The sequence below is a fragment of the Pongo abelii genome, chromosome 20 (assembly GCF_028885655.2).
Source record: "Pongo abelii isolate AG06213 chromosome 20, NHGRI_mPonAbe1-v2.0_pri, whole genome shotgun sequence".
NCBI classification, from domain to species: Eukaryota; Metazoa; Chordata; class Mammalia; order Primates; family Hominidae; genus Pongo; species Pongo abelii.
The window spans coordinates 18,218,964-18,246,241 of NC_072005.2; the positions used below are offsets into that span (position 1 = coordinate 18,218,964).

General features: G+C 55.3%; 2 protein-coding genes across 9 annotated transcripts in view; both read left to right on the top strand.

Moving 5' to 3' along the window:
• KCNN1 (potassium calcium-activated channel subfamily N member 1) overlaps positions 1-8,263 on the top strand; it is a 49,137-nt gene extending 40,874 nt beyond the window's left edge. For 6 of the 7 annotated variants that reach the window (XM_054538750.2, XM_024237857.3, XM_054538749.2 and 3 more), the window contains 2 exons: positions 979-1,048; positions 5,643-8,263. In XM_054538750.2, the coding sequence (XP_054394725.1) occupies positions 979-1,048; positions 5,643-5,897 (325 nt within the window). In that variant the 3' untranslated portion in view covers positions 5,898-8,263. The remainder of the gene's footprint in view (positions 1-978; positions 1,049-5,642) is intronic. The other variant, XR_008516190.1, reaches the window with a different exon arrangement.
• Positions 8,264-8,411: 148 nt separating this feature from the next.
• Positions 8,412-19,989, top strand: ARRDC2 (arrestin domain containing 2). Of its 2 annotated transcripts, none has more exons than XM_024237859.3 (8): positions 8,412-9,089; positions 14,588-14,654; positions 14,848-14,995; positions 15,465-15,567; positions 15,655-15,911; positions 16,068-16,230; positions 16,444-16,601; positions 18,800-19,989. In XM_024237859.3, the coding sequence occupies exons 1-8, from the start codon at positions 8,831-8,833 to the stop codon at positions 18,851-18,853; spliced, it is 1,209 nt and encodes a 402-aa protein (XP_024093627.1). In that variant the 5' UTR covers positions 8,412-8,830; the 3' UTR covers positions 18,854-19,989. The 2 variants fall into 2 exon arrangements, with proteins under 2 accessions (XP_024093627.1, XP_024093626.3); XM_024237858.3 differs by lacking the exon at positions 8,412-9,089 and adding an exon at positions 11,458-14,460.
• Positions 19,990-27,278: the final 7,289 nt, after the last annotated feature.

The window sequence follows — 27,278 nt, forward strand, 5'->3', positions numbered from 1 at the left end:
GAGCCAGGAGAATCGCTTGAACCGGGGAAGTGGAGGTTGCAGTGAGTTGAGACCGTGCCACTGCACTCCCACCTGGGTGACAGAGTGAGACTCCGTCTCAAAAAAAACAAAGGGATGGCCAAAAGAGGCGAGGGCATACACTAACCAACTCCCCCTGTGGCCAGCTGTCCAGAGACCAGGGTCACCAGTGCCAACACCAACACCAAGTAGCAAGTGTGGGTTCAAATCCTGCCGGGGTGCGGATGGGCAGTGGCTTTACCCCTCTGAGCCTCAGTTTCCCCCTCAGGAGATGGTGTGGGCATAGTTTTCTGAATGAAACACCGCCTCTGGTGGTGGACAGAGGAGAGGCGTGCCCCTGAGGGGCTGGCACAGAACCCTTAGAGGCTGGGCACCTCCCCAGAGCAACGGCAGCCCCTCGGCCATCTGGGAACCCCGCGCGGGGCCCTAGGGTGGCACCCTGGGAGGTGGGCAGGGTTGGGTACATGCCGAACAACTGTGCTGAGGTTAAAATTGCCTTGTGATTTTTCTCCTGCTCTGCTCGGTCCTGCCAGGGCTCAGAAGTAAGTCTTCTCCCAGGGGCTTGGTGGGGCTGGGAAATCAGGGGTACATGGTGGTCACAGACGGGGTACACCCGGGGCATGCCAACCCCAGCCTCAGAGGCGGGCAGGGTTCACATCTGCCCCATGGATCCGTGCAGGCTTCACCTTGGTCTGGGATCCAACTTCCTGGGGCAGTCCTGAGTTGGGCTGGAGACAGGACCAGCCAATGGGTGGTGTGGGCGGTGGCCAGGCTGACTTCTGGCCCTGGCGCACCGGCTGTGTACTGGGAGGGAACAGACTACAGGGAATCGGCCTCCCAACTCATCCTCTGATGCATGTCCCATAGGTGACCCCGGGTGGGTGCATGAAAGTCCCTGCCCCCACTGCAGCCTCCACGGGAACCTGCCTAACCCCCTCCCCCAACCCCGTGTCCCCACAGGCTCCGGAGTGTGAAGATCGAGCAAGGGAAGCTGAATGACCAGGCTAACACGCTTACTGACCTGGCCAAGGTGAGTGGGTTGGGGCAGGGTGGGCCGGACAGGGCAGGTGGGGCCCCGGAACAGATGAGATGGGGCTCAGCTCCTGCCGGAGGAGGGCACAAGGACCCACTGTGGGCTGAGTGCAGTGGCAGGCGGATCGCTTGAGCTCAGGAGTTTGAGACCAGCCTGGGCAACATGGTGAAACCCCGTCTCTACAAGAAAATACAACAATTAGCCAGGCATGGTGGCGGGCGCCTTTAATCCCAGCTACTTGGGGGCTGAGGCAGGAGAATTGCTTGAACTTGGGGGGTTGAGGCTGCAGTGAGCCAAGATGGCACCACTGCACTCCAGCCTGGGTGACAGAGTGACACCCTGTCTCAAAAAAATGATAATAATTTAAAAAATAATTTAAAAATTTAAAAGTATACAGTTAGGGGGCTAAATGGGTGAAGAGGTATTTCTAGATTTAGGCATACCACCTCAATTCAAGATCTGAAACGGAAGAGAAAAACAAAATTCCTTTGCTATGGGTATAAATTCAAATGATAGCCTTGGGAGAAAGCTTATTTGCATAGCAATTAAACATCTGTCAGGAAATTTAAATTGATTTCAAGAGACATTGGGGCCGGGTGCCATGGGTCATGCCTATAATCCCTGTACTTTGGGAGGCCGAGGCAGGCAGATCACTTGAGCCCAAGAGGTTGAGACCAGCGTGGGCAACATAGAGAGACCCCATCTGTACAAAAAGAATAAAAAAGTTAACCAGGCATGGTGGTGAGTGCCTGTAGTCCCAGCTATTAGGGAGGCTGAGGCGGGAGAATCACTTGAGCCCAGGAGGTCAAGGCTGCTATGAGGTATGATCACTCTGCTGCACTCTAACTTGGGCAACAGAGCGAGACCCTGTCTCAAAAAAAAAAAAAAAAAAAGCAAGAAAGAAATCAGTTTGTGTTATACATGGATCTGTGTGGTGATTCGAATATCAAGTCATCTCCCACTTTTTTTTTAGCTTTATTTATTTATTTTTTGAGACAGAGTCTTGCTCTGTCGCCCAGTCTGGAGTGCAGTGGTGCGACCTCGGCTCACTGCAACTTCCACCTCCCGGGTTCAAGCAATTCTCGTGCTTCGGCCTCCAGAGTAGCTGGGATTACAGGCATGCACCAGCATGCCCGGCTAATTTTTGTACTTTTAGTAGAAATGGGGTTTCGCCATGTTGGCCAGACTGGTCTCGAGCTCCTGACCTTAAGTGATCCACTCCCCTCAGCCTCCCAAAGTGTTGGGATTACAGGCCTGGGCCACCGTGCCCAGCCCATTTCCCACTTTTTGAATTCTTCCACTGGAAGATGTGTCATTGGACCAGTTGCAATTAATCAAGTGCTTGAGATCTTTGCAACACTGATTTGAATTCCCTTCTGACCAATGACATAGTTTCAGAAAATAGCTTTTGCTCAGTGGCTACATCCCCTGATCTATCAGTCAGCCTTAGGCTAATTTCATGTTATCTTTAGAAAATGTTAAGTCCTATTCTATTTTATTTCTTGTCCCCAGTGCATTTTGGACTCACTTTCTCCATCACTAGGAAGAGAATGCAATCTAGCTTAATATTAACCTACAATAAATTTAATTTGGAAAGGAATCTTTTTTTTTTTTTTTTTCTGAGACAGAGTCTTGCTCTGTGGTACAGGCTGGAGTGCAGTGGCAAAATCATGGCTCACCGCAGCCTCAACCTCCCCAGGCTCAAGCAATCCCCCCACCTCATCCTCCTGAGTAGCTGGGACTACAGGCGCACACCACCAGGTCCTGCTAATTTTTGTATTTTTTGTAGAGATGGGGTTTCACCATGTTGCCCAGGCTGGTCTCAAACTCCTGAGCTCAAGTGATCCTCCCGCCTTGGCCTCCCAAAGTGCTGGGATTACAGGCGTGAGCCACCGCGCCGCCCAGAAAAGAATCTTACAGAGAGAAAAACATATTCTAGACCCCTGAAGATATACAGTTAACTCTCGAACAACATGGGGGTTATGGGGTGCTGACCCCTTAAAAGTCAAATATTCCCATATAACTTCTTTTTTTTCTTTTTGAGACAAAGTCTCACTCTGTTGCCCAGGCTGGAGTGCAGAGGTGCGATCTCAGCTCACTGCAGTCTCCATCTCCTAGGTTTAAGGTATTCTTCTGCCTCAGCCTCCTGAGTAGCTAGGATTACAGGTGTATGCCACCAGGCCTAGCTACTTTTTGTATTTTTAGTAGAGATGGGGTTTCACCATGTTGGCCAGGCTGGTCTCGAACTCCTGACTTCAAGTAATCCACCTGCCTTGGCCTCCCAAAGTGCTGGGATTACAGGCATAAGCCACTGTGCCCGGCCTCATATAAGTTTTGACGCCCCCTCACTCCAAATTTAACTACTGATAGCCTACCATTGACCGAAAGCTTATTGATAAACAGTTGATTCACATGTATTTCATATATATATATTATATACTGTATTCTTACAATAAGGTACGGTAGAGAAAGGAAAATATTAAGAAAATCAGGCCAGGTGCAGTGGCTCATGCCTGTAACCCTAGCACTTTGGGAAGTTGAGGAGGGAGGATCACTTGAGCTCAGGAATTCAAGACCAGCCTGGGCAACATGGCAAAACTCCATCACTACAAAAAAAAAAAAAACAACCAAAAATTAGCAGGAGGCTGAGGTGGGAGGATCGCTTGAGCCCGGGGGGTAAAGGCTGCAGTGAGCTGTGATTGCACCACTGCACTCCAGCCTGGGAGACACAGCAAGACTCTGTCTCTAAAAAATAAAATTTTAAGGCTGGGTGTAGTGGCTCATCCCTGTAATCCCAGCACTTTGGGAGGCAAAGGCGGGCGGATCACCTGAGGTCAGGAGTTCAAGACCAGCCTGGCCAACATGGTGAAACTTTGTTTCCACCAAAAGCACAAAAATTAGCCGGGTGTGGTAGTGGGCGCCTGTAATCTCAGCTACTCGGGAGGCTGAGGCAGGAGAGTTGCTTAAACCCAGGAGATGGAGGTTGCAGTGAGCTGAGATCATGCCTCTGCACTCCAGCCTAGATGACAAGAGCGAGACTCCGTCTCAAAAATAAAAATAAAAATAAAAATAAAAATTTTAAACCTCAGAAAAGACTAAAAAGAACCACCCGAAGGTTGGACGCTGCTCTGGGCTCTAGGTGTCACCCTCTGGCTCTAGGGACTGTGGCGCCTGAGAGAGGCCAGGGTGAGGTCAGTGGTGCTAGGAGGGGCGGCCCCCACAAGGTGTTTGCACTTGGAGTGGGGTCTGCCTTGCAGTGATGGAAGGAAAAGGGTAGAGGGCACAGTGGGGGAAGCTGGGAGGAAGAGGCTGGGTGTGAGAGGACAGAGGAGCTGGGGTGGGCACCTCGTCCTGTCCTGTCTTCCTTCCACCACTGCCTCCATCCTCCCATGGAGGCCTCCGCAGGGTGGCAAACCGGTGTCCTGACCCAGCTGCGCTCAGAGCCGTGGAGTGATGTTCCAGTGCCACCTGGTGGCCAGAGTGGTGTCTGCACCCAGGACTGTCCCTGCCTGGCCGGCCTCCCTTGCCCATAGCGGGACAGTGCCAGAACCGGGCAGTTGAGGTGGTGGGGACGCCCCACTGGCTGCTGTAACAGTGATTGTGGCTGTCGTGTTCCCAGTCTGTGATTGTGTCAGATTCTCAGGGCAGTCACCTTCCTCATCAGACCCCTGTCCCCTCCCCAGCCTAATGGGAGGGGTAGCAGTTTACAGCTGAATAGGGTACCCCCTCCTTTTCCTCCTAGGCAGCCATGTCCCCAAGCTCCTGCTGTTCCCCAGCCTGGAACAACGTCAGCCCCAAACATCCCCCAGGTCTGTGGGTACCACTTGAGCACCGCCTGTGGCTGTGTGTGCCCTGTGGCCACTAGACCCCCAGGGCAGCTCTGGGCATGTCCCCCCACCCCAGGACCTCACTAGGCCTTTCCCAGGCCTGCCAGCCCTGAGCTTGGCTTGCTTTCTTTCTTTTTCTTGAGACGGATTTTCCCTCTTGTCACTCAGGCTCACTGAAACCTCCACCTCCTGGGTTCAAGCGATTCTCCTGCCTCAGCCTCCCGAGTAGCGGGGTTTACAGGCGCCCACCACCACGGCCTGGCTAAATTTTGTATTTTTAGTAGAGACAGGGTTTCACCATGTTGACCAAACCGGTCTCAAACTCCTGACCTCAGGCGATTTGCCCGCCTCAGCCTCCCAAAGTGCTGGGATTACAGGCGTGAGCCACCACACCCAGCTGAGCTTGGCATTTAAGACCTGTCTTTCAGGCTGGGCGCCTCCTGGGAAGAGGAGGTTGTAGTGAGCCGAGATTGGGCCACTGCACTACAGCATAGGTGACGGAGGGAGTCTCTGTCTCAAAGAAAAGAAAAAAAAAAGAAAAGACCAGTCTCTCCCCTCATCCACTCTCCAATCCTTCCCTGGGCCCAGCAAGGGACCTCTGGGGCTGGGAGTGTCCTCCCAGCCACCCCTCACATGGGCCCCATTAGCGGCCGCCACCCACCTGGAGCATGTGGGCTGTCCCTCTCTGTCATTGGTGTCGTGGTATCGTCCTTTCCTCTCTCACTCAGCGGCGCCTCTCTCCTGCCCCTCTCTGTCTCCGGCAGACCCAGAACGTCATGTATGACCTTGTATCGGAGCTGCACGCTCAGCACGAGGAGCTGGAGGCCCGCCTGGCCACCCTGGAAAGCCGCTTGGATGCGCTGGGTGCCTCTCTACAGGCCCTGCCTGGCCTCATCGCCCAAGCCATACGCCCACCCCCGCCTCCCCTGCCTCCCCGGCCCGGCCCCGGCCCCCAAGACCAGGCAGCCCGGAGCTCCCCCTGCAGGTGGACGCCCGTGGCCCCCTCGGACTGCGGGTGACGGCCCTGCCCGCCACCAGACCCCTAAATCTTGGCCATCGTGTGGCCGCCACCTCCGGGAAGCCTTGTACAGTGGTGCCTCTTGGAGTTCAAGAAGCCGACGCTGAGTCAGGCTGAGTGGACTGAGGCCTGCCCCGCCCAGACTGCCCGGGCAGAGGGCAGGGCTGGACCATGGGTGAGGGCAGGGGAGCCCGGAGCTTCCTCTGGTCACCTGGTCCCCCGACTCTCCCCAGGCCCCCGGTGGGCATGGAGCAGCCCGGGGAGGGGTCCGTGCTGGTTCTGAATAAAGCAGGACCCGCCTAGTGGCTGCCTGTGTGCGTGGCTGGAAAGCACTGGTGATGTCCCAGGAGGTAGACCCCAGCCCCGGGTACCAAGATGAATGTGAGAATCAAAAAAAACCTGTTCCCATCACCGGCCTAGCCTAGAATCCTAGCCTAGAAGCCCCCTGTCCCTCTGGGCTGGAGCTCAGTGAGGGACAACTCTCTAGGGACACCTGTACCAGCCCCACCTGGTGCTGAGATCCTTCAGAGACTGTGGCCCAGCCCTGGCCGGAAGCATCTCTCCCATTCAACCAGCCACATTGATGGACACCCACTGTGTGCCAGGCCCCAGCAGGGCCCATGGGGGAGGTGACCTGGGTGAGGAAGGTCATTTGGGTTTTTGTGAGATTTGTATTGAGCACCTGCTGTCTACAGAGAATGTGATGATGTCAATTACCACACTGATTCCTCATCAGAACTTGACCACGGTGGGATGGGGGGAAACTGAGGTGCAGAGAGGTGAATCTACCTACCTGGGACCAGATTGCGAGGAGGGATGGTGCATTCAAACTGGAAATCCCCTAGGCCAAAGTAAAGAACCAGACTGGCTGGGCACAGTGGCTCACACCTGTAATCCCAGCACTTTGGGAGGGTAAGGCGGGCGGATCACCTGAGGTCAGGAGTTCAAGACCAGCCTGGGCAACATGGTGAAACCCTGTCTCTACTAAAAATATAAAAATTAGCTGGGCGTGGTACTGCATGCTTGTAATCCCAGCTACTCGGGAGGCTGAGGCAGGATAATCCCTTGAACCCAGGAGGTGGAGGTTGCAGTGAGAAAAAATAGAACCTGGACTTGGTGGTAGGGACTCCATGGAGGAGCCATGGGGACATCAGGAGGAGGGGGTATTTGGTGACATCCAGGGGTCAGAGAGACCCTTCAGGGGTGGGCTAAAGGGGAGGATTCCAGACAAGTAGAATCAGAAAGGTTCCTGGAGGCCGTGGGCTTGGGTGCTGGGAGCAGCAGGCACTTACTTGGCAGATGCCGAGCCCTGGGTGGGGCGAGGAGGCCTGGCTCCTGGGGAGACGATGCTGTGCATAGCCGAGGAACCTGAGGTCCTGGCAGCCTCTGATAAGGCTGTCCATCGCCTGGCTCAACGAGATAATTAGGCCGTGGCTGGTGCATGAATGACAAGCTTGGGCCCAAGCACGAGAAGGGTATAAGGAGGTGCTGGTCAGACCGGGGTTCGAGTCCTGACTCTGCCACTGCTGGGTGACTCTGGGCAGTGGCTGCCCCTCTGGAGCCTCGGTTGTTTCATCTGTAAAATGGGGTGACAGTCTATTTAACCAGAACTCCCTAAAAAGGGCCAGGCAACTGGTAGGTGCTCAATAAATGCTCCTTCCCACCTGAGGGATCGGAGTCTTTGGCAGGACTCATCCTTTCTACCCTGTTGTCTGGCTGGGGAAACTAAGGCCTGAGAAGGAAAGGGGCTGTCCTTCAAGGTGAGAACCCAGGGTTCAGTTAAGGAACATCCATGGGTGTACCTTCCATGCCAGTGGTAGCTCCTAGGTCTGACGGCAGAGGCACAGTAAACCCATAGTACTTAAAAAACAAACAAACCAAAAAAACCCCAAAGCCATAAAGTTATAAACGGGCCGGGCATGGTAGCTTACGTCTGTAATCCCAGCACTTCGGGAGGCTGAGGTGGGAGGATCATCTGAGGTCAGGAGTTGGAGACCAGCCTGGCCAACATGGTGAAACCCCATCTCTACTAAAAATACAAAAATTAGCTGGGCATGGACAACTCCTGTCGTCCCAGGTACTCAGGAGACTGAGGCAGGAGAATTGCTAGAACCAGGGAGGTGGAGATTGCAGTGAGCCAGGATCACACTACTGTGCCCTGGCTTGGGCGACAGAGCGAGACTCTGTCTTAAAAAAAGAGAGAGAAAGAAAGGGAGACAAAGAAAACAAGGCAAGAAAGAAAGAAAGAGAAGAAAGAAAGGAAAAGAAAAAAGGAAGGAAGAAAGAGAGAGGAAGGAGGGAAGAAAGGAAGGAAGGAAGGAAAAAACAAAGAGAAAAGTAAACAAGGCCAGAGGTGGCAAGGGGACTCTGAGGAAGTGGCATTTGGGCGTGGGCGGGATGGGTGGGAGAACCGATCTGGTAACGGAACAGCCCAGTGCGGAGGCGAAGAGGGCTACTCGAGGTGGATTTTGTTTGGGGGACAGCCATGAAGTGACAATGACGGGGAGACTGAGGCGGTGCCGGGTTCTGGGCGAGGGGGCAGGGGGTGGCGAATGAGACCATAGGGCTGAGATCTGCGGCCGCCTCGGTGCCTCCCCAGCCACCTCCGCCCCTGCCTGCCTCTGATTCAACAGCGCCGACCCTACAAAAACAGGGCCCGCCCATCTCCGAGAATGGCAAAGTCAACAGCGCGGGCACGCGGGCGGCCAGTCCCCGGAGGCCCGCGTGCGTCACGGGGGCGGATGCAGAGGACCAGGAAGTTCGCCGACGACGCGCCCGCCCTGGGCCACCGGCGCCGGCCCAAGTTCGCCGGGGGGGCCCGGAGGAAGCTCGGGGGACGCGACGGGGGAACGCGGAAACCCCGGGGATCGGCAGGCGCGCCCCGGCTGTGCGCCTCCTCGCCGCGTGTCCAGGCCGTGTCCCCAGCAGCGCGCCATGCGCCCTGGGGGCGTGCGCAGCTTCGCGCTGGAGCTGGCGCGGGGCCCGGGCGGCGCCTACCGCGGCGGGGAGCGGCTGTGCGGCCGGGTGCTGCTGGAGGCGGCGGCGCCGCTGCGGGTGCGAGCGCTCGAGGTGAAGGCGCGCGGCGGGGCGGCCACCCACTGGCTGGAGGGTCGCAGCGTGGGCGTCAACGCCGTATCCAGCGACTACGCGGCCGCGGAGACCTACCTGCGGCGTCGGCAGCTGCTGCTCCGAGGTGAGACACTCGTCGCGCCGCCCCCCGCAGCAGCCGGGACCCTCTCGGCCGCGACCCTCTTCATGGCCGGAAGCCTCTCAACTTAGAACCTCTGCGGTCGGGTGATCGTTTTCAAGGAGCGGGAACCCCCCTTCCCGGGGTCCTGACCCTCCCACAGGTCAGGAGTTCAAGACTAGCCTGGGCCACATGGTGAAACCCCATGTCTCCAAAAACTACAAAAATTAGCCAGGCTTAGTGGCGCGCGCCTAGAGTCCCAGCTACAGGCTGAAGTCGGAAGATCGCTTGAGCCAGGGAGGTAGAGGTTGTAATGGGCTGAGATCGCACTATTGCACTCCAGCCTGGACACCCACCCCGCCCTGGTCAGGACCCCCACTAACCGGGAACGTCTACCCAGGGTCTGGGTGTTCCCTTCTCTGGAGCCAGACGCCCTCGACTTAGAGGCTGTGCGGTGGGGAGACCCCTTTCAAAGCAGGGGGACCCTCCTATTAGAGTCCAGGAAACCCCAGGGAAATAGAGTGGGAGATCTCCCTGGTGGACCCCAGTGTCCCCGTTGATCCCAGGCCAGGAGTCCCTGATTCTCAGAGAAGGCCCCCAACTCGTGTTACCCAGGGCCCCGCCTCAGTTTACCCCACAGGGTCTGCAGCGCTGCGTTCTTCCCTGGGGTAGGGTTGGGGGTCTGGTGGTATTTCCCGGTGAGGAGGTGGAAATGCATCCCAGAGGGGAAGAGATGAAGTGGGGTCACATTCTCCTGGGAGTCTGGGTCTTGGGCAGGTCCCTACTCTTCCCCGAACCTCAGCCCTTCTCGCACCCCAAGCGCCCCTAGGCCACACAGCCGGTCACCAGCGAGCCAGGGGTCACAGAAGGAGGCAGTCCATACCCTCACACCCTACTGTATGGCTGCGGGAGGGCATCATCCTCTCTGGGCCGCCCTGGATATTCCTCTAGGCCAAGCCAGACCTCACTATACCCGTCTGTAAAATGGGCCGGGAGGGAGGCAGCTCAGATTCCCGACAGCCCCACTTTTTTCCCAGCGCTGCGGGCAATAGAAGCTTTGGGCACACAAGAGCCACAGGTGCGGGGGACCCTTCCCTCCCCAGCGGTGGAAACAGAAGCAAGTGCGGTGGGGCAGGGCAGGAAGGGGCCCAGGAGGCACTTCCCTTCCCCAGCGACTCGGAGAACTATTGGGACCGCTTTCACCCGAAGGCTGTCCCAGACACTCAACGGCGACTTCTTTAACACACTGGAGAGGCAGCCGGGTGCGGCGGCTCACGCCTGTAATCCCAGCACTTTGGGAGGCCGAGGCGGGCAGATCACCTGAGGTCAGGAGTTCGAGACCAGCCTGGCCAACATGGTGAAACTTTGTCTCCACTAAAAATACAAAAATTAGCCGGGCATGCTGGTGGGCGCCTGAAATCCCAGCTACTCGGGAGGCTGAGGCAGAAGAATTGCTTCAACCCGGCAGGCGGAGGTTGCAGTGAGCTGAGATGGCACTACTACACTCCAGCCTGGGCAACAGAGCAAAACTCCGTCTCAAAAACAAAAACAAAAACAAACAAACAGAAAACACTGGAGAGGCGAGCCTGGTGGATCCACCTGTGGTCCCAGCTACCACAGAGGCTGAAGTGGAAGGATTGCTTGAGCTAAGTTAGAGGCCAGCCTGGGCAACATAACCAGACCTCCCACCCTCCACCCCCTTTTTGTGTTTGTTTTTGTTTTTGAGGCAGGGTCTTACTCTGTTGCTCAGGCTGGAGTGCAGTGGCACGATCTCCGCTCACTGCAACCTCTGCCTCCCATGTTCAAGCGATTCTGCAACCTCAGCCTCCTGAGTAGCTGGGACTACAGGTGCCCGCCACCACACCCGGCTAACTTTGTTTTTGTTTTTGTTTTTGTTTTTGTTTCTGAGACAGAGTCTCACTCTGTCACCCAGGCTGGAGTGCAGTGGCGCCAGTGCAATCTCAGCTCACTGCAACCTCTGCCTTTCGGGTTCCAGTGATTCTCCTGCCTCAGCCTCCCGAGTAGGTGGGATTATAGGCGCCCGCCAACACGCTGGCTAATTTTTTTTTTTTTTTTGAGACGGAGTCTCCCTCTGCTGCCCAGGCTGGAGTGCAGTGGCACGATCTCGGCTCACTGCAAGCTCCGCCTCCCGGGTTCACATCATTCTCCTGCCTCAGCCTCCCGAGTAGCTGGGACTACAGGCACCCGCCACCACGCCTGGCTAATTTTTTGTATTTTTAGTAGAGACAGGGTTTCACCGTGTTAGCCAGAATGGTCTCGATCTCCTGACCTCGTGATCCGCCCGCCTCGGCCTCCCAAAGTGCTGGGATTACAGGCATGAGCCACAGTGCCCAGCCAATTTTTGTATTTTTAGTAGAGACGGGTTTCACCATGTTGGCCAGGCTGGTCACGAATTCCTGATCTCAGGTGATCCATCCACCTCGGCCTTCCAAAATGCTTGGCTTACAGGCATGAGCCACCATGCCTGGCCCCCATCTCTCAAAATACATAAAAATTGGCTGGGCGCAGTGGCTTACGCCTGTAATCCCAGTACTTTGGGAGGCTGAGGCCGGAGGATCACTTGAGGTCAGGAGTTCAAGACCAGCCTGGCTAACATGGTGAAGCCCCGTCTCTACTAAAAATACAAAAATTAGCCGGGCTAACTTTTTTTTTTTTTTAGGCGGAATTTCACTCTTGTTGCCCAGGCTGGAGTGCAATGGCGTAATCTCGCCTCACTGCAACCTCCGCCTCCTAGGTTCAAGTGTTTCTCTTGCCTCAGCCTCCCAAGTAGCTGGGATTACAGGCATGCGCCACCACACCCGGCTAATTTTGTATTTTTAGTAGAGACGGGGTGTCTCTGTGTTGGTCAGGCTGGTCTCGAACTCCCGAACTCAGGTGATCCGCCTGCCTTGGCCTCCCAAAGTGCTGGGATTACAGGCGTGAGCCACCCCGCCCGGCCAAGTTGGGCTAATTTTTAAATTCTCCCAGCTACTCAGGGGGCTAAGGCAGGAGAATCGCTGGAACCCAGAAGGTGGAGGTTGCAGTGAGCCAAGATGGCGCCACTGCACTACAGCCTGGGTGTCAGAGCAGAGTGAGACCCTGTCTCAAAAAAAAAAAAATTAAATTAAAGTTTTGGCTGAGTGCAGTGGCTCACACCTGTAATCCCAGCACTTTGGGAGGCTGAGGCGGGCAGATCGCTTGAGCTCAAGAGTTCAAGACCAGCCTGGGCAACATGGTGAAACCCCATCTCTACAAAAAATACAAAAATTAGCTGGGCGTGGTGGTACACACCTGTAATCCCGGCTACTCGGGAGGCTGAGGTGGAAGGATCGCTTCCTTCCACCTGAGGTGGAAGGGAGGCAGAGGTTGCAGTGAACCTAGATCGCGCCACTGCACTCCAGCCTGGGCGACAGAGTGAGATCCTGTCTCAAAAAAAAAAAGAAAAAAAAAATTAAAAAATTGTTAAATTGTTAAACATTTAAGGAAAAAAAAAACAGTGACACTGGAGGGGCGAGGCCAGTGGAGCTGCTGTGTGACCTCGGGCAGAGCCCCACCCCTCTCTGGGCCTTTGGGGTCCATCTGTGAAATGAATTGAGGGAGGCGCTGGCTCAGTAGTCCCTTCAGGGTTACCTCATCCCGCTTCTCCTCCCGGACTTAACGGCCTACTGTCTCCCCTCTAGTATCCACTGAAACCTGGCCTAAGGTCCCAGACCTTCCTTTCAACTCCAAAGACCCATCCTCCCAGGCAGCCTTCCAGGCTGATAACTGTGCCTCCAACTCCGTCGCTCCTGTTCTGATCCCCATCACGGGCTGCGGGTGACCGTGTTTGTTTATGACCGCCCCCTCCACCCACACACCTCACTGAGGTGGTGAAAGTCTCGTGCTCTCCTGAGCCAGGCTCAGAGGCGGACAGTCAGGGCAGGGGATGGGTTCAGCGGCAGTGCATTCCGCTGCCACGAGAGGGCGCCAGCGTCCCGCGGACGACGCAGAGGCGACTCCCGCTGGAGAAACTCCACGCGACTTTTCTTTGGGGAAACTGAAGCCCAGAGAGAGGTCACGCCGTCCCGAAGCCACACTGCAGCTGTGGACCTGGGGGTGCCCGAGCGTCCGCCTGCATTCAGCTCTGTGGCGGGACTGGAGCAGGCACAAGGGCTACGGGGAAGGTAGGGTTTGCCAGAGGCTGAAAATTGGGAAGGGAACATCAGGTCGTAGGTACCGCTCCTGGGCGAATGCGCCGAGGCGCGACCGAGTGACGATATGTCAAGAGCAGGTTGATGACCCGGGAGCGAGGCTCTTGGAGGAGTCCAGCTGGGGCTGCACGATGATCCATGCACAACCTTCTGAGGTCAGGACTGATTTTTACTTTCTCTCGGCTCTACAGAGGTGGAAACTGAGGCTCCAAGAGGTTGTCATTTGCCCAGAGCCACCAGCTAAGCGGGACTTGAATCAGGCAAGGGGTGCAGCAGGCACCAGTGTGGAGGGCGGTCCCACCCACCTCCTCCTCTTCTCCCTTTGCATAGCGGGGGAAAACAGGCCTGGAACAGTCATAGGCTCTCTGGCCCTCAACTGGGGCGAGAGTCCCCTGCCCCAAATCGGGCTGGACATGCCTCGAGTCATGTCTACGAGGGGCGGCTGGTGAGCGATTAAGCCGAGAGGCTGAAGGCTCTGCTAGGTGACCTCAGGCCTGGGCCCTGCCTCTAGACCTCTTTTTCCCCTCTTTGCCCCCGGGGTCCGCGAGAGACCAGCTGTGGCCGCCTAAGGGCTTCAGTTTCTCCCCGGGGTCCGCGAGGGAAGGGGGCAGCCGGCGGTGAGGAGGGGCGTTTGTTATTTTGCTCCACGCCTGGGCAGAGCCACGCCCCTTGTCGCGCTATTGGTGGAGTCCCTTCCGGGGGCGGGGGAGGGACGGTGACCCCACCCCACCCCGCCCTGCCGTATAAAAGCGGCGCCGTCGCACGGCGCGGGGATTTTCTGCTCCGGTTGGTGAGCGCGCCTGCGCGTTGACGGCGATTTTGCGTTCTGAGGCTGCAGCGTCGGCATCTTGAGCTGCCGGTTCGCGGGTTCGAGGCCAGGTTCCGCGTGTCGTGGGTTCGCACCCCGGACGCGATGCTATTCGACAAGGTGAAAGCATTTTCGGTGCAGTTGGACGGCGCGACCGCGGGCGTCGAGCCCGTGTTTAGTGGCGGCCAGGCCGTGGCGGGCCGGGTGCTGCTGGAGCTGGCAAGCACCACGCGCGTGGGTGCCCTGAGGCTGCGCGCGCGGGGCCGCGCCCACGTGCACTGGACCGAGTCGCGCAGCGCGGGCTCGAGCACGGCTTACACGCAGAGCTACAGTGAACGCGTGGAGGTCGTGAGCCACCGCGCCACGCTCCTGGCGCCAGGTACGGATGGGGGACCCCTGCTCGGCGCACCGGTTGTGTGCTTCCCAGCACCTGGACGGCGGTACCTCCGTCAGCCCTGGGACCCCAGCACAACCGCTCAGTCGCCTCCTTTTGCTCCTACCTGCAGATACCGGGGAGACCACGACGCTGCCTCCTGGGCGCCATGAGTTCCTGTTCAGCTTCCAGCTGCCCCCGTAAGTCCTCTGGGGTGCAGGGTTGCCCTCAGCCTGAAGCCCCTTCCAGATTTGTACCTCCAATACTGGGTATCTGGGCATCTCTGAGCCCCAAGACTCTCCCCCTGGGAGGCCCCCGGAGTGTTTGTGTCTCCTTCTCCCTGCCTGCTTGTCTCTGTATCTTGCCCCCTGAAGTCCCGTCCCTCCACCCTAGGACCCTGGTGACATCCTTCGAGGGCAAACACGGTAGTGTCCGCTACTGTATCAAGGCCACCCTGCACCGGCCCTGGGTCCCAGCACGCCGGGCAAGGAAGGTGTTCACTGTCATCGAGCCTGTGGACATCAACACGCCAGCCCTGCTGGTGAGTGGCCGCCCTTGGGGAGGTAGGACGGGAGTATTGTAGGAAGGGGCCTGGCTGCTGGGTGACACCAACCAATAAGATGGAGGTCATAGGTGGGCCCTGGCAGGGAGGGAGGCAGGTGTGGGAATGCGTGTGGAATCCACTGGGGTCTGCACCCATTTGCCGTGTGACTCTGGGCAAGTGTCTTGAAGCCGTCTCTGAGCCTCAGATGCCTCTTCTGTGAAATAGTCCAGAGCTAGGGCTTACCAAGTGCGAATTACACACCAAACACTTGGCTTATACATTTCATTTCTGGCTTTATAAGATGGGTTGTGTCCCTGGCTCTATTTAACAGATAGTTCCTGGATTGTTAAAAAGAAACCAAGCCCTGCCCAAAGTCCTCCCTCAGCTGGGGGTGGTTTGGAAGCTCCACAGCGACTGTGGTTTGCACAAAGTGACTCATCCATGTCACTTTCCTCTACACCGACAGGCACCTCAAGCGGGGGCTCGGGAAAAGGTTGCCCGATCCTGGTACTGTAACCGTGGCCTAGTCTCCCTTTCGGCCAAGATCGACCGCAAGGGCTACACCCCAGGTAGCAGGGGGACCGGACTGGGTCGGGACGGGGGCTGATGTTGGGGCTGCGGAGGGGAAACTGAGGCCCCACTGCTCCTCGCTGCAGGAGAGGTCATCCCTGTCTTTGCCGAGATTGACAACGGCTCCACACGTCCTGTGCTGCCTCGGGCAGCCGTGGTGCAGACACAGACGTTCATGGCCCGAGGCGCCCGAAAGCAGAAACGGGCAGTGGTGGCCAGCCTCGCGGGCGAGCCGGTGGGCCCTGGGCAGCGGGCGCTGTGGCAGGGCCGGGCACTGCGGATCCCCCCAGTGGGTCCTTCCATCCTGCACTGCCGTGTTCTACACGTGGACTACGCACTCAAGGTAGGGCATCCTGCTGGCCCTGGGGGACAGTGGCTACATTCACCCTGTATTCCCTCAGACTGGGGGAAGCTGAGGCCTCAGTCTCCCCAGGCATAGGAGGGAGGTGGGGGTTGGGGAGGCTGCCTGGGCACCCTCCCTTATGGTTCCTTCCTCCAGGTCTGTGTGGATATCCCAGGAACGTCCAAGCTGCTGCTAGAGCTGCCACTGGTGATCGGCACCATTCCCTTGCACCCTTTTGGCAGCCGTTCCTCCAGCGTGGGCAGCCACGCCAGCTTTCTGCTGGACTGGAGGCTGGGGGCCTTGCCGGAGCGGCCTGAGGGTAAGCTCCCACCCTGCTTACATACAGAGGGGGGGTGGATACATGGAGAGGTGGATGCCGGGTCAACTGTCTCACCACGAGTCCCCTGGAATCCCAACCAAAGGACATACAGCCTGGCATCCCCAGAGCTGGCATAAGCCAGCTCCTGGCCCCTGGTCCCTTGGAGCAGGGCTCTCTCCTGCCAACCTCACCCACCCTGTCTCTTGCTTCCAGCTCCTCCTGAGTACTCGGAGGTGGTAGCCGACACCGAGGAGGCAGCCTTGGGGCAGAGCCCCTTCCCGCTTCCGCAGGACCCCGACATGAGCCTTGAAGGCCCGTTCTTCGCCTACATCCAAGAGTTCCGCTACCGCCCGCCACCCCTGTACTCTGAGGTGAGCTCAGGGGTCTGAGAACCACCCATGCCTCTCTGGGCCCTGGGAGCCTTGATGGGGTGGCAGACATAGTAGATGGTTTTTTCTATTTTTTGTTTTTTTAGACAGGGTCTTGCTCTGTCACCCAGGCTGGAGTGCAGTGGCATAATCGTAGCTCACTGCAGCCTCGACCTCCCGGGCTCAAGCAATCCTTTCGCCTCAGCCTCTTGAGTAGCTGGGACTACAGGCGCACGCCACCACATCCTGCTAATTTTTGTGTTTTGTTTTGTTTTGCTTTGCTTTTTGAGATGGAGTTTCAGTCTTGTCACCCAGGCTGGAGTGCAATGGTGCGATCTCAGCTCACTTCAACCTCCGCATCCCTGGTACAAGCGATTCTCCTGCCTCAGCCTTCTGAGTAGCTGGGATTACAGGTGTTAGCCACCACGCCTGGCTAATTTTTGTACTTTTAGTAGAGACGGGGTTTCACCATGTTGGTTGGTCAGGCTGGTCTTGAACTCCTGACCTCAGGTGATCGCCTGCCTCAGCATCCCAAAATGCTGGGATTACATGCGTGAGCTACCACGCCTGGCCAATTTTTGTATTTTTTGTAGAAATGGGGTCTCACTATGTTGCCCAGGCTAGTCTTGAACTCCTGGGCTCAAATGATCCTCCCACCTTGGCCTCCCAAAGTGCTGGGATTACAGGGGTCAGCCACCGCACCCAGCTGGCAGTGGATTTTAATTGTTGACAGAATTTCTCTACATACAGTCGGCCCTCTGCATTAGCTGGTTTGGAATCTGCAGATTCAACCAAACATGGGTCAGAGACATTTGAAAAATAAATACATACATGGATAATACAGATTAAAAATATGATAGGCTGGGTGCGGTGGCTCATGCCTATAATCCCAGCACTTTGAGAGGCCAAGATGGGAGGACTGCTTGAGGCCAGAAGTATAAGACCAACCTGGGTAACATAGCAAGACCCCCATCTCTACTGCATATAATACAAAATTACCCAGGCTTGGTGGAGCCCATCTATGGTCGGGAGACTGAGGCAGGAGGATCGCTTGAGCCCGGGAGTTTGAGGCTGCAGTGAGCAATGATTGTGCTACTACACACTCCAGTCTGGGAGACAAAACAAGACCACTCATCTCAATACTACTATTAATAGTAATAATGCAGTATAACAGTGATTAAATAGTATTTCTATTGTGTGTGTATATATATACGTATATATGTATACATATATGTATATATATACTTTTTTTTTTTTTTTTTTTTTTTTGAGATGGAGTCTTGCTGTGTCACCCAGGCTGGAGTGCAGTGGCACAATCTCGGCTCACTGCAGTCTCCACCTCCCAGCTTCAAGCAATTCTCCCTGTCTCAGCCTCCTGAGTAGCTGGGATTACAGGCGTCCACCACCATGCCCAGCTAATTTTTGTATTTTTTAGTAGAGACGGGGTTTTGCCATGTTGGCCAGGCTGGTCTCAAACTCCTGCCCTCAGGTAATCTGCCTGCCTTGGCCTCCCAGAATGCTGGGATTACAGGCGTGAGCCACCACACCCAGCCATAAAGTATTATAGGTAATCTAGAAGAGATTTAAAGTACACGGGAGGGCTGGATGCAGTGGCTTATGCCTGTAATCCCAGCACTTTGGGAGGCTGAGGTGGGCAGATCACTTGAGGTCAGGAGTTTGAGACCAGCCTGGCCAACATGGCGAAACAGGTATCTACCAAAAATACAAAAATTAGCCGGGCGTGGTGGCGTCCACCTGTGATCCCAGCTACTCGGGAGGCTGAGGCAGGAGAATCGCTTGAACCCAGGAGGTAGAGGTTGCAGTGAGCCAAGATCGCGCCACTGCCTTCCAGCCTGGGTGACAAAGCGAGACTTTGTCTCAAAAAATAAAATAAAAATAAAGTACACAGGAGGATGGGCTTAGACTATCTGCAAATATTATGCCATTTTATATCAGGGACCTGAGCATCTGTGGATTTTGGTATCCACGGGGTTCCTGGAACCAATCCCCTGTGGATACCAAAGGACAGTATACACTCAGCTCCAAAACCCTCCTTGCACCCCAGTCTGCCCTAGACACCACCTCCTGATGGCCTCTTCCCTGGTCAAGGGTGGGAGTTGGGAGACAGCTGGATGGGGAGCGGTATTTCTGAATTTCTGTTTCCAGTGTCCCCTGAGGCTTAATGGGAACATTTCTCTTAGGAGGATCCAAACCCACCCTCGGGGATCATGAGGCCGCGCTGCATGACTTGCTGAACGGCACAGGGATCCCTCAAGGAACGAGGTTGCACACCAGCTTTCAGCCACCGTGACTGTGGGGAGTGGCTGGACCAAGGGCTGACCTCCCCAACTGCATCGAAGTTGGGGAACCAAGTCTCAGAGTGAGGCGGGGCCTTTCGGATATCACATGGGACAGAGGAAGAGCCCGGCTGGAATCTGACTTATCTGGACCACTGTCCTTGTGAGGCATTGAACTCCCAGTGCAGTATCCGAGAGACTGTTTAATAACCTGTCTTCCCAGCCTGTTGGTGGTGCCGGAATCCCCGAGGAGCCTTCAGTCTGGGAGAAACAGAGCCAGACATAGACAGTTCCAGCATCACGGAACCAGAAGAAGAGACCTGCAGCTGTGAGAGTCCAGACAGGAAGCAGAGAAGGCGTCCTTGCGGAAAGGGTATTTTAGCTGAGGCTTTGGAGTATGAATAGGAGCTCAGCAGGCAGACGAATGAGGAAGAAAGGTCAGAGAAGGTCAGAGCTGAGTGATGTTTGGAATCCACCCCGTTTATTGTAGAATTGGGGGTTCAGAGGGCAGGTGCCTCAGAGTTGAGGCCACACAGTGAGGTCCGGTGGGTGAAAGGACCCAGGAACGAGGCGTTCAGAAAAGCAGGTTGTCAGAGCTATGTGGAGTCTGTGGGTGGCAGGGGCAGCCGCTCCAGCCTTTGAAGACTTTGAAAGCCAGAGATTCCCGGCGTAGGCTTGGACTTCTTGGGAGCTCCTCCAAGTACCCAGGGGCATCAGAGCTGCCTGGGTGTTACATGGCCCAAGGAATGCAGGTTCAGGGTAGGACAGGCAAGACCAGATACCTAATGTGCAAAGTGAAAACACTGGGCTCCCAGTTAAACGATGAAGAATTCAAGACAGTGACAGCATTACATCACCCCTGGGGGCAGAGGTCAGCCTAAGGTGACACACGGGGACTACTGTGCTTCCGGAGGCTCCCTGTGTCCTGGAGGAGAAGAGCATTAGAGGGGGCAGCTGGACAAGCTCCCAACTGCAGAGTCCTAGACCTGGCTGGGGCAGGGCCCTGGCCTGGGACTCAGCATTTCTGATATGCCTTAAGAATTCATTCTGTTTTGTACAATTATTTTTTTAAAAGTAAACGTGTGGAGAAAGAATCCGGGCTTCTTGGTTTATTTCCCCCGCCCCCCCCCCCCCCCCATCTGGCTGCTGACGGAACTGGGACTGCCATCCCTGGTCACTATCTTGGAGACTAAATTCCTGGCCAAGGAAGGCAAAGGGGCCCATGATTCAGAAGGGGAAACTGAGGCCCAGGACTGGGAGGGGGTTGGCCCAAGGACACATGAGGAGGCTGAGTTGGGGTGGGAGCCGAGCCCTGGGCCCCATACCTGCACTCCCTATGGGAGTCTCAGAGGCTGGCGGGGGCTGAACAGTGGAGGACAAGCAGAGAACTCTATCCTCAGAGAGTGGGGAGCAGGGGGCTGGGGCTGGGAGGAGCTGCCTGAGTACGGGAACATCCTGTCACCTGAGTCTAGGTTTGGTTTTTGTGGGGTTTTTTCTGTTTGTTTTTGTTTTTTAGAAGGAGTCTTGCTGTGTCGCTCAGGCATAGTGTAGAGTGTAGTGGTGTGATCTCAGCTCACTACAACCTCCGCCTCCTGGGTTCAAGCGATTCTCCTGCCTCAGCCTCCCAAGTAGCTGGGATTACAGGTGCCTGCCACCACACCCGGCTAATTTTTGAATTTTTAGTAGAGACGGGGTTTATTTTTTTCTTTCTTTCTTTTTTTTTTTTTTTAAGACAGAGTTTCGCTCTGTCACCCAGGCTGGAGTGCAATGGCTTGGTCTCGGCTCACTGCAACCTCCGCCTCCCGGGTTCAAACGATTCTCCTGTTTCAGCCTTGAAAGTAGCTGGAATTACAGGCATGTGCCACCACGCCTGGCTAATTCTTCTATTTTTTTTAATAGAGCCAGGGTTTTACCATGTTGGCCAGGCTGGTCTCAAACTCCTGACCTCAGGTGATCTGCCTGCCTCAACCTCCCAAAGTGCTGGGATTACAGGTGTAAGCCACCATGCCTAGCCCTGGATTTGTTTTTATTGAGGTGAAATTCACATATTATAAAATTCACCATTTGAAAGTGTTCAATTTAGTACACTTTACAATGTAGCATTTAGTACATTCATAATGTTTCTTTTGTTTGGTTTTGAGATGGTCTCACTCTGTTGCCCAGGCTGGAGTGCAATGGCCCAATCACAGCAGCCTCAAGAGATCCTGGGCTCAAGAGATCCACTTGCCTCAGCCCCGCGAGTGGTTGGGACCACAAACGTGTACCACCACACCCAGCTAATTATTTTTTTGTAGAGACACGATCTCCCTTTGTTTCCCAGGTGGGTCTTGAACTCCTGGGCTCCAGCAGTCCTCCTGCCTCAGCCTTCCAAAGTGCTGGGATTACAGGCGTGAACCACCACAGCCGACCTGGCTATTTACAATGTTATGCAACCATCACCACCATCTATTTCCAGAACATTTCTATCCCTGCCAAAGGAAACCCCATCCCCACTAGTGATCAATCCCCATTCCCACCCCCCCCCGACCCCCACCTCCGGCAACCACTTTCTGTCTCTGGATTTGCCTATTTTGAACATTTCACATCAATGGAATCATGCGGCCTTTTGTGTCTGGCTTTTATCACTCAGCATGTTTTCCGGGTTCATCCACATTGTACCATGTATCGGAACTTCATTCCTTTTTCTGGTTGAATAATATTCCATTGTGTGCGTAGACCACATTGTGTTTAGCCATTCATCCGCGGATGGACATCTGGGTTGTTTCCACGGCTTGGCTATAGTGAATCTTGCTGCTAAGAACATGCGTGTTCAAGGATTACTTTGAAAACCCACGGAGCTGTTAGGTGGCCTTAGTGGCGTGGGGCTGTTATTCTTCTGGAGTTACAGGTGGGGATAGTGAGCTCAAGAGAAAGAGACTAGTCTGGCCGACATGGTGAAATCCTGTCTCTTCTAAAAAGAATACAAAAATTAGCCAGACGTGGTGCAGGCAGCTGTAATCTCAGCTACTCCGGAGGCTGAGGCAGAAGAATCACTTGGACCCGGGAGGTAGAGGCTGCAGTGAGCTGAGATCATGCCACTGCACTCCAGCCTGGGTGACAGAGTAGTGAGACCCTTTCTCAAAAAAAAAAAGGAAAGAAGAAAGAAAGAAGGAAGGAAGGGAGGGAGGGAGGAGAAAAGAGAAGAGAAGAAGAAAAGAAAAAGAGAAAAAGAAAAGAAAGGGGGGAGGGAGGGAGAGACAGAGAAACAAAGGGAAGAGGAAGGAAGGAAGGGAGGGAGGGAGGGAGAGAGATACCCCACTCAGGGTCCCACAGTCAGGACTGAGACAGCCAGCACTCAAAACTGTCCCTTGGGCCAGGCACAGTGGCTCACACCTGTAAATCCCAGCACTTTGGGAGGCCGAAGCAGGAGGATCGCTTGAGCCTAGGAGTTTGAGACCAGCCTGGGCAACATAGCAAGATCCTGACTCTACAAAAAAAAAAAAAAAAAAAAAAAATCTAAAAAATTAACCAGGTGTGGCAGTGTGGACCTGTAGTTCTAGCTTCTCAGGGGGATGAGGTTAGGAGGATCACCTGAGCCTGGGAAGTCACGGCTGCAGTGAGCTATGATTGCACCACTGCACTCTAGCCTGAGCGACAGAGCGAGATCCTGTCTCAAAAAAAATATAAACACTGCCTCTTAGACTCCAGAGTCCATGCCGCCCTCGGGCCACATGATACTGTGTCCCTCAAGCTCCCGCTGAAGCTCCGCCTGTCTCACCTAAGCCCTCATGCCCCTCCAAGGTTGGGCAAGGCCCTATTGAAACCCTAGTCTGGGCCGGGCACGGTGGCTCACGCCTGTAATTCCAGCACTTTGGGAGACTGAGACGGGTGGATCACAAGGTCAGGAGACCAAGACCATCCTGGCTAACATGGTGAAACCCCGTCTCTACTAAAAATAGAAAAAAATTAGCTGGGCGTGGTGGCGCGTGCCTGTAGTCCCAGTTACTCGGGAGGCTGAGGCAGGAGAATGGTGTGAACCCAGGAGGCGGAGACTGCAGTGAGCTGAGATCGTGCCACTGCACTCCAGCCTGGACGACAGAGCAAGACTCCGTCTCAAAAAAAAAAAAAAAAAAGAAACCTTAGTCTGATAGCCCAGCCTGTCCCAACCAGCCTGCCCAAGGCAGCAGAAATTAACTGGCAGGCTGGAGGCTGGAGTGGCCATTGTCAGGGCCAGGAGCCAGGGATGAGGACTGGGGGACCCAGGGGCTGGACATGAGGAGATCTGGGTTAGGGCTTGGCTGTCTGTGTGACTGCAGGCAGGTCACCTTGTGTCTGAGCCTGTTTTGTCATCTGAGACTCTGGGAGACAGCCCATCCCCACACCCTACCACAGTCCTCAATCACGTCCTTCCTCTGGCCTGAGGGTGAGCCCTCCTTTCCTGCTACCCCTGGTCCTAAGGTCCACCAAGACCTCCTTTGACCTGGCATCAAGCTTGGAGCATGCCATACATGGGAGGTCCCTGGGGCCAGGCAGAGGGGAAGCATTCCCACAGCACAGTCACTAGAAGCCGAACTGACAGTCTCAGTAGGAAATGAGTTATTTGTCATGCGGGGTGTGCAAGACATATCAGTTTCCAGATCCATGTTCCCAAACAGAGGAGAGTCTAAGGTATTTATTCCAGCAAGGGATGTGGGTACAGTGCGACAAAAAGATTCCACCCAGTGGGGGCGGGAGGACAAGACGCCCCGTGTCCTCAGGACTCATGAATCTGCAACTATGGGGAACTTGATCCCGACAGAAGGAGAACTTTCCGGTTCAGATGATGGACAACCAGGATAAAGCTGGCCCAGGTAGTCCCAATTCAGGAAACTTCCTGAACATGGGGAGGGGCCTAGGGAGCCCAAAGGCAGGTGGTCAATTTCTATCAAACATGAAATGAGGCCGGGTGCGGTGGCTCACGCCTGTGATCCCAGCACTTTGAGAGGCTGAGGTGGGAGAATCACGTAAGGCCAGGAGTTTGAGAGCAGCCTGGGCAACAGAGCGAGACCCCATCTCTACAAAAAAAAAAAAAAAAAAGTAAACATTAGCTGGGCCTGGTGACATGTGCCTATGGTCCCAGCTATTCAGGAGGCTGAGGTGGGAGGATCACTTGGCCCAGGAGGTCTAGCCTGCAGTGAGCGGTGATCAAACCACTGTACTCCAGCCTGGGTGACGCAGCAAGAATTTTTCTCAAATAATAGTAATAATAATAATAATAATAACAACAACAACAACAGGCCAGATGCAGTAATTCCAGCACTTTGGGAGGCTGAGGCGGGTGGATCACGAGGTCAGGAGATCAAGACCGTCCTGGCTAACACAGTGAAACTCTGTCTCCACCAAAAATACAAAAAATTCTCCGGGCGTGGTGGCGGGCGCCTGTAGTTCCAGCTACTCTGGAGGCTGAGGCAGGAGAACGGCATGAGCCCGGGAGGTGGAGCTTGCAGTGAGTGAGCGGAGATTGCGCCACTGCACTCCAGCCTGGGCGACAGAGCAACACTCCATCTCAAAAATAAATAAATAATAAAAAAAACCCAACAAACCCCAACCCTCTCCCCTGCTCATCTCTCCCTCCAGCTCCCCATCCCTCCCTGTCTGCTACTCAAACACTCCAAGCTGATTTTTATTTTTATTATTTTTATGTTTTAGACAGAGCCTCACTCTGCTGCGCAGGCTGGAGTGCAGCGGCTCGATCTCGGCTCACTGCAATCTCCACCTCCCAGGTTCAAGTGATTCTGTCTCAGACTCCCAAGTAGCTGCAACCACAGGTGCCCACCACCATGCTCAGCTAATTTTTGTATTTTTAGTAAAGACAGGGTTTCACCATACTGGCCAGGCTGGTCTTGAACACCTGACCTCAAATGATCCACCTGCCTCGGCCTCCCAAAGTGCTGGGATTACAGGCATGAGCCACCGCGCCTGGCCCTCCAAGCTGATTTTTACCATGGGGACTTCTCATATACTATTCCCCCTGCGAAAAGGCTCTTCCCCCATTGGTGGTTTCTCTTTACCCCCGGTCTCACTTTTTCAGAGCCACTCCAACCTCCTGGCCAAAGTTGCCACCCCCTCCATCACTCCCTCGCCTATCTCTCTGTTCTGTAGTCTTCCTAGCCCTCATCACGCTCTGAAATTACTACTTAGATGTTCATTTGTTTGTCTGACCCTTTGTGGGCAGGGCCAGATCCAGGCTCTGACCCCCGCCCCAGCATACAGCAGGCATGAAGGTGGTTGACTAAGTGACTGGGGGACCACTGCTCTGCCTACTTTGATGTAGATGAAGACTCCTCTTTTTTTTTTTTTTTTTTTTTGAGACGGAGTCTCACTCTGTTGCCCAGGCTGGAGTGCAGTGGGGTGATCTCTGCTCACTGCAAGCTCCGACCCCCGGATTCACACCATTCTCCTGCCTCTGCCTCCCGAGTAGCTGGGACTACAGACGCCAGCCACCATGCCTGGCTAATTTTTTATTTTTTTATTTTTAGTAGAGACGGTGTTTCACAGTGTTCGCCAGGATGGTCTCGATCTCCTGACCTCGTGATCTGCCCACCTCGGCCTCCCAAAGTGCTGGGATTACAAGCATGAGCCACCGCGCCTGGCCTTTTTTTTTTTTTTTTTTTTTTTTTTTTTTTTGAGATAGCATTGCCCAAGCTGGAGTGGAGCGCCTCGATCTCGGCTCACTGCAAACTCTGCCACCTGAGTTCAAGCAATTTCTCGTGCCTCAGCCTCCTGAGTAGTTGGGATTACAGGCACCCATCACCACGCCCAGCTAATTTTTGTATTTTTACTAGAGACAGGGTTTCACCATGTTGCCCAGGCTGGTCTTGAACGTCCGACCTCAGGCGATCTGCCCACCTTGGCCTCCCAAAGTGCTGGGATTACAGGCGTGAGCCACCGCACCCAGGTCGGATGAAGATTCTGATGGGGGTGGAGGTGTCACCCCTTGCACTTGCTCCCAAGACCCCCTAGAGTCAGACGTGTCCCCCATGCAGAGTCAAATGCTAGGTCTCTATCTCTCAGTGTCTCTGTCTGTTTAATTCTGACTCTCACCATCTTTTCTTTCCCATCTCTGTCTCTCTCTCAATGTCTCTCTTGCTTACTGTCTGTCTCTGTCAGTCTTGTTGTCTCTGTACTTCTGTCTCTTTCTCCCTGTCTCTGTCTCCCTCTGCCTGATTCTCTCACTATCTCTCTGTCTCTTTGGGTCCCTGACACTCTCACCATCTCTGCCTCCTGCCCTGGCCCGGCCAGCTGGGGGACAAGGGGTGACAAGCAGTCAGGGCGCCCGCTGCTTGTTTTCCCACCCACACTGGCAAGGAGCCCAGCCCAGCCGGGCCACTGTTCAGGAATCCTCCAGCCTCCCCGCTCCAGCCACCAGGCGCGGCTACCGCCAGCCTCTCCTCCCAGCACATTCTGTCCCAAGCAAAGAGTGCCAGGGGTGGGGTGGGGTGGGGGTGGGGGTGGGGGTGGGAGGGGGACGCATTCCTGCTGAGCTCCAGTTACAGGACAGCTTGTCCTGGTGGCCCCACCAGCACAGCCTCCTGATGGCTCCCCGTCCTGCTCTGGGGTTAGACCTTCCTGAATGAGGCCAAATCCCCTCTGCCAGTTCGTGCCCACCTCAGGGACTTTGCACCAGCCATGCCTTCCACCTGGCACTCTGTCTCCCTAGATCTCCCCAAGACCTCCTCCGCCTGCACATCTGAGACCTCACATCACCTTCTCAGCACCCTCTGTCCCTAGGCCCGGGCACCCCAAATTCCCCTCCTGCTGCTCCAGTGCATTTAACTTCCTGGTCCTCCCCACCTCCCTGGGGTTACATATTCACTTGTTTGTTGATGTGGTGTCTATTACACCAGGTCCCCACTGTGTCCCAGCACCCTGAACACACAGTAGGTGGCTCAGTGAAGGTTTTTACAATTGACATCTTTTCCTCCCAAAGCTCAGCCCGCCCAGGCTCATCCATGTGGCTCCACAGTTCTGACCTACCCCACCCCTGCCTCGCCCTGCCTCCGCCACCCCTGCACCCCAATGCACCAGGATTTCCCAAGCCCCCCTGCCTTGGCCCAGGGAGTTCTCTTCACCAGATGCACCTTTCTGAGCGAGGGGCTGGGTGCATTGAGGGGCAGGGGCAGCTGGAGTTCAGATGCACCTTTTGAGCGAGGGGCTGGGCCTCTCTGTCGCTGGGCTCTAGGCACACGGCAGTCATGATGTACACACACACGTGCAAACACACACGCACACACATAAGCCTGTCAGCAACACAGAAACACCAGCCAGTGAACTCGGGCACAAGCAGCTGGGCACATGGTGTTCACCTGGTGCTCACATGTGGAGTCCCCCAACTCCTAGGGGGTTGGCGGTTATGGCCTGGATC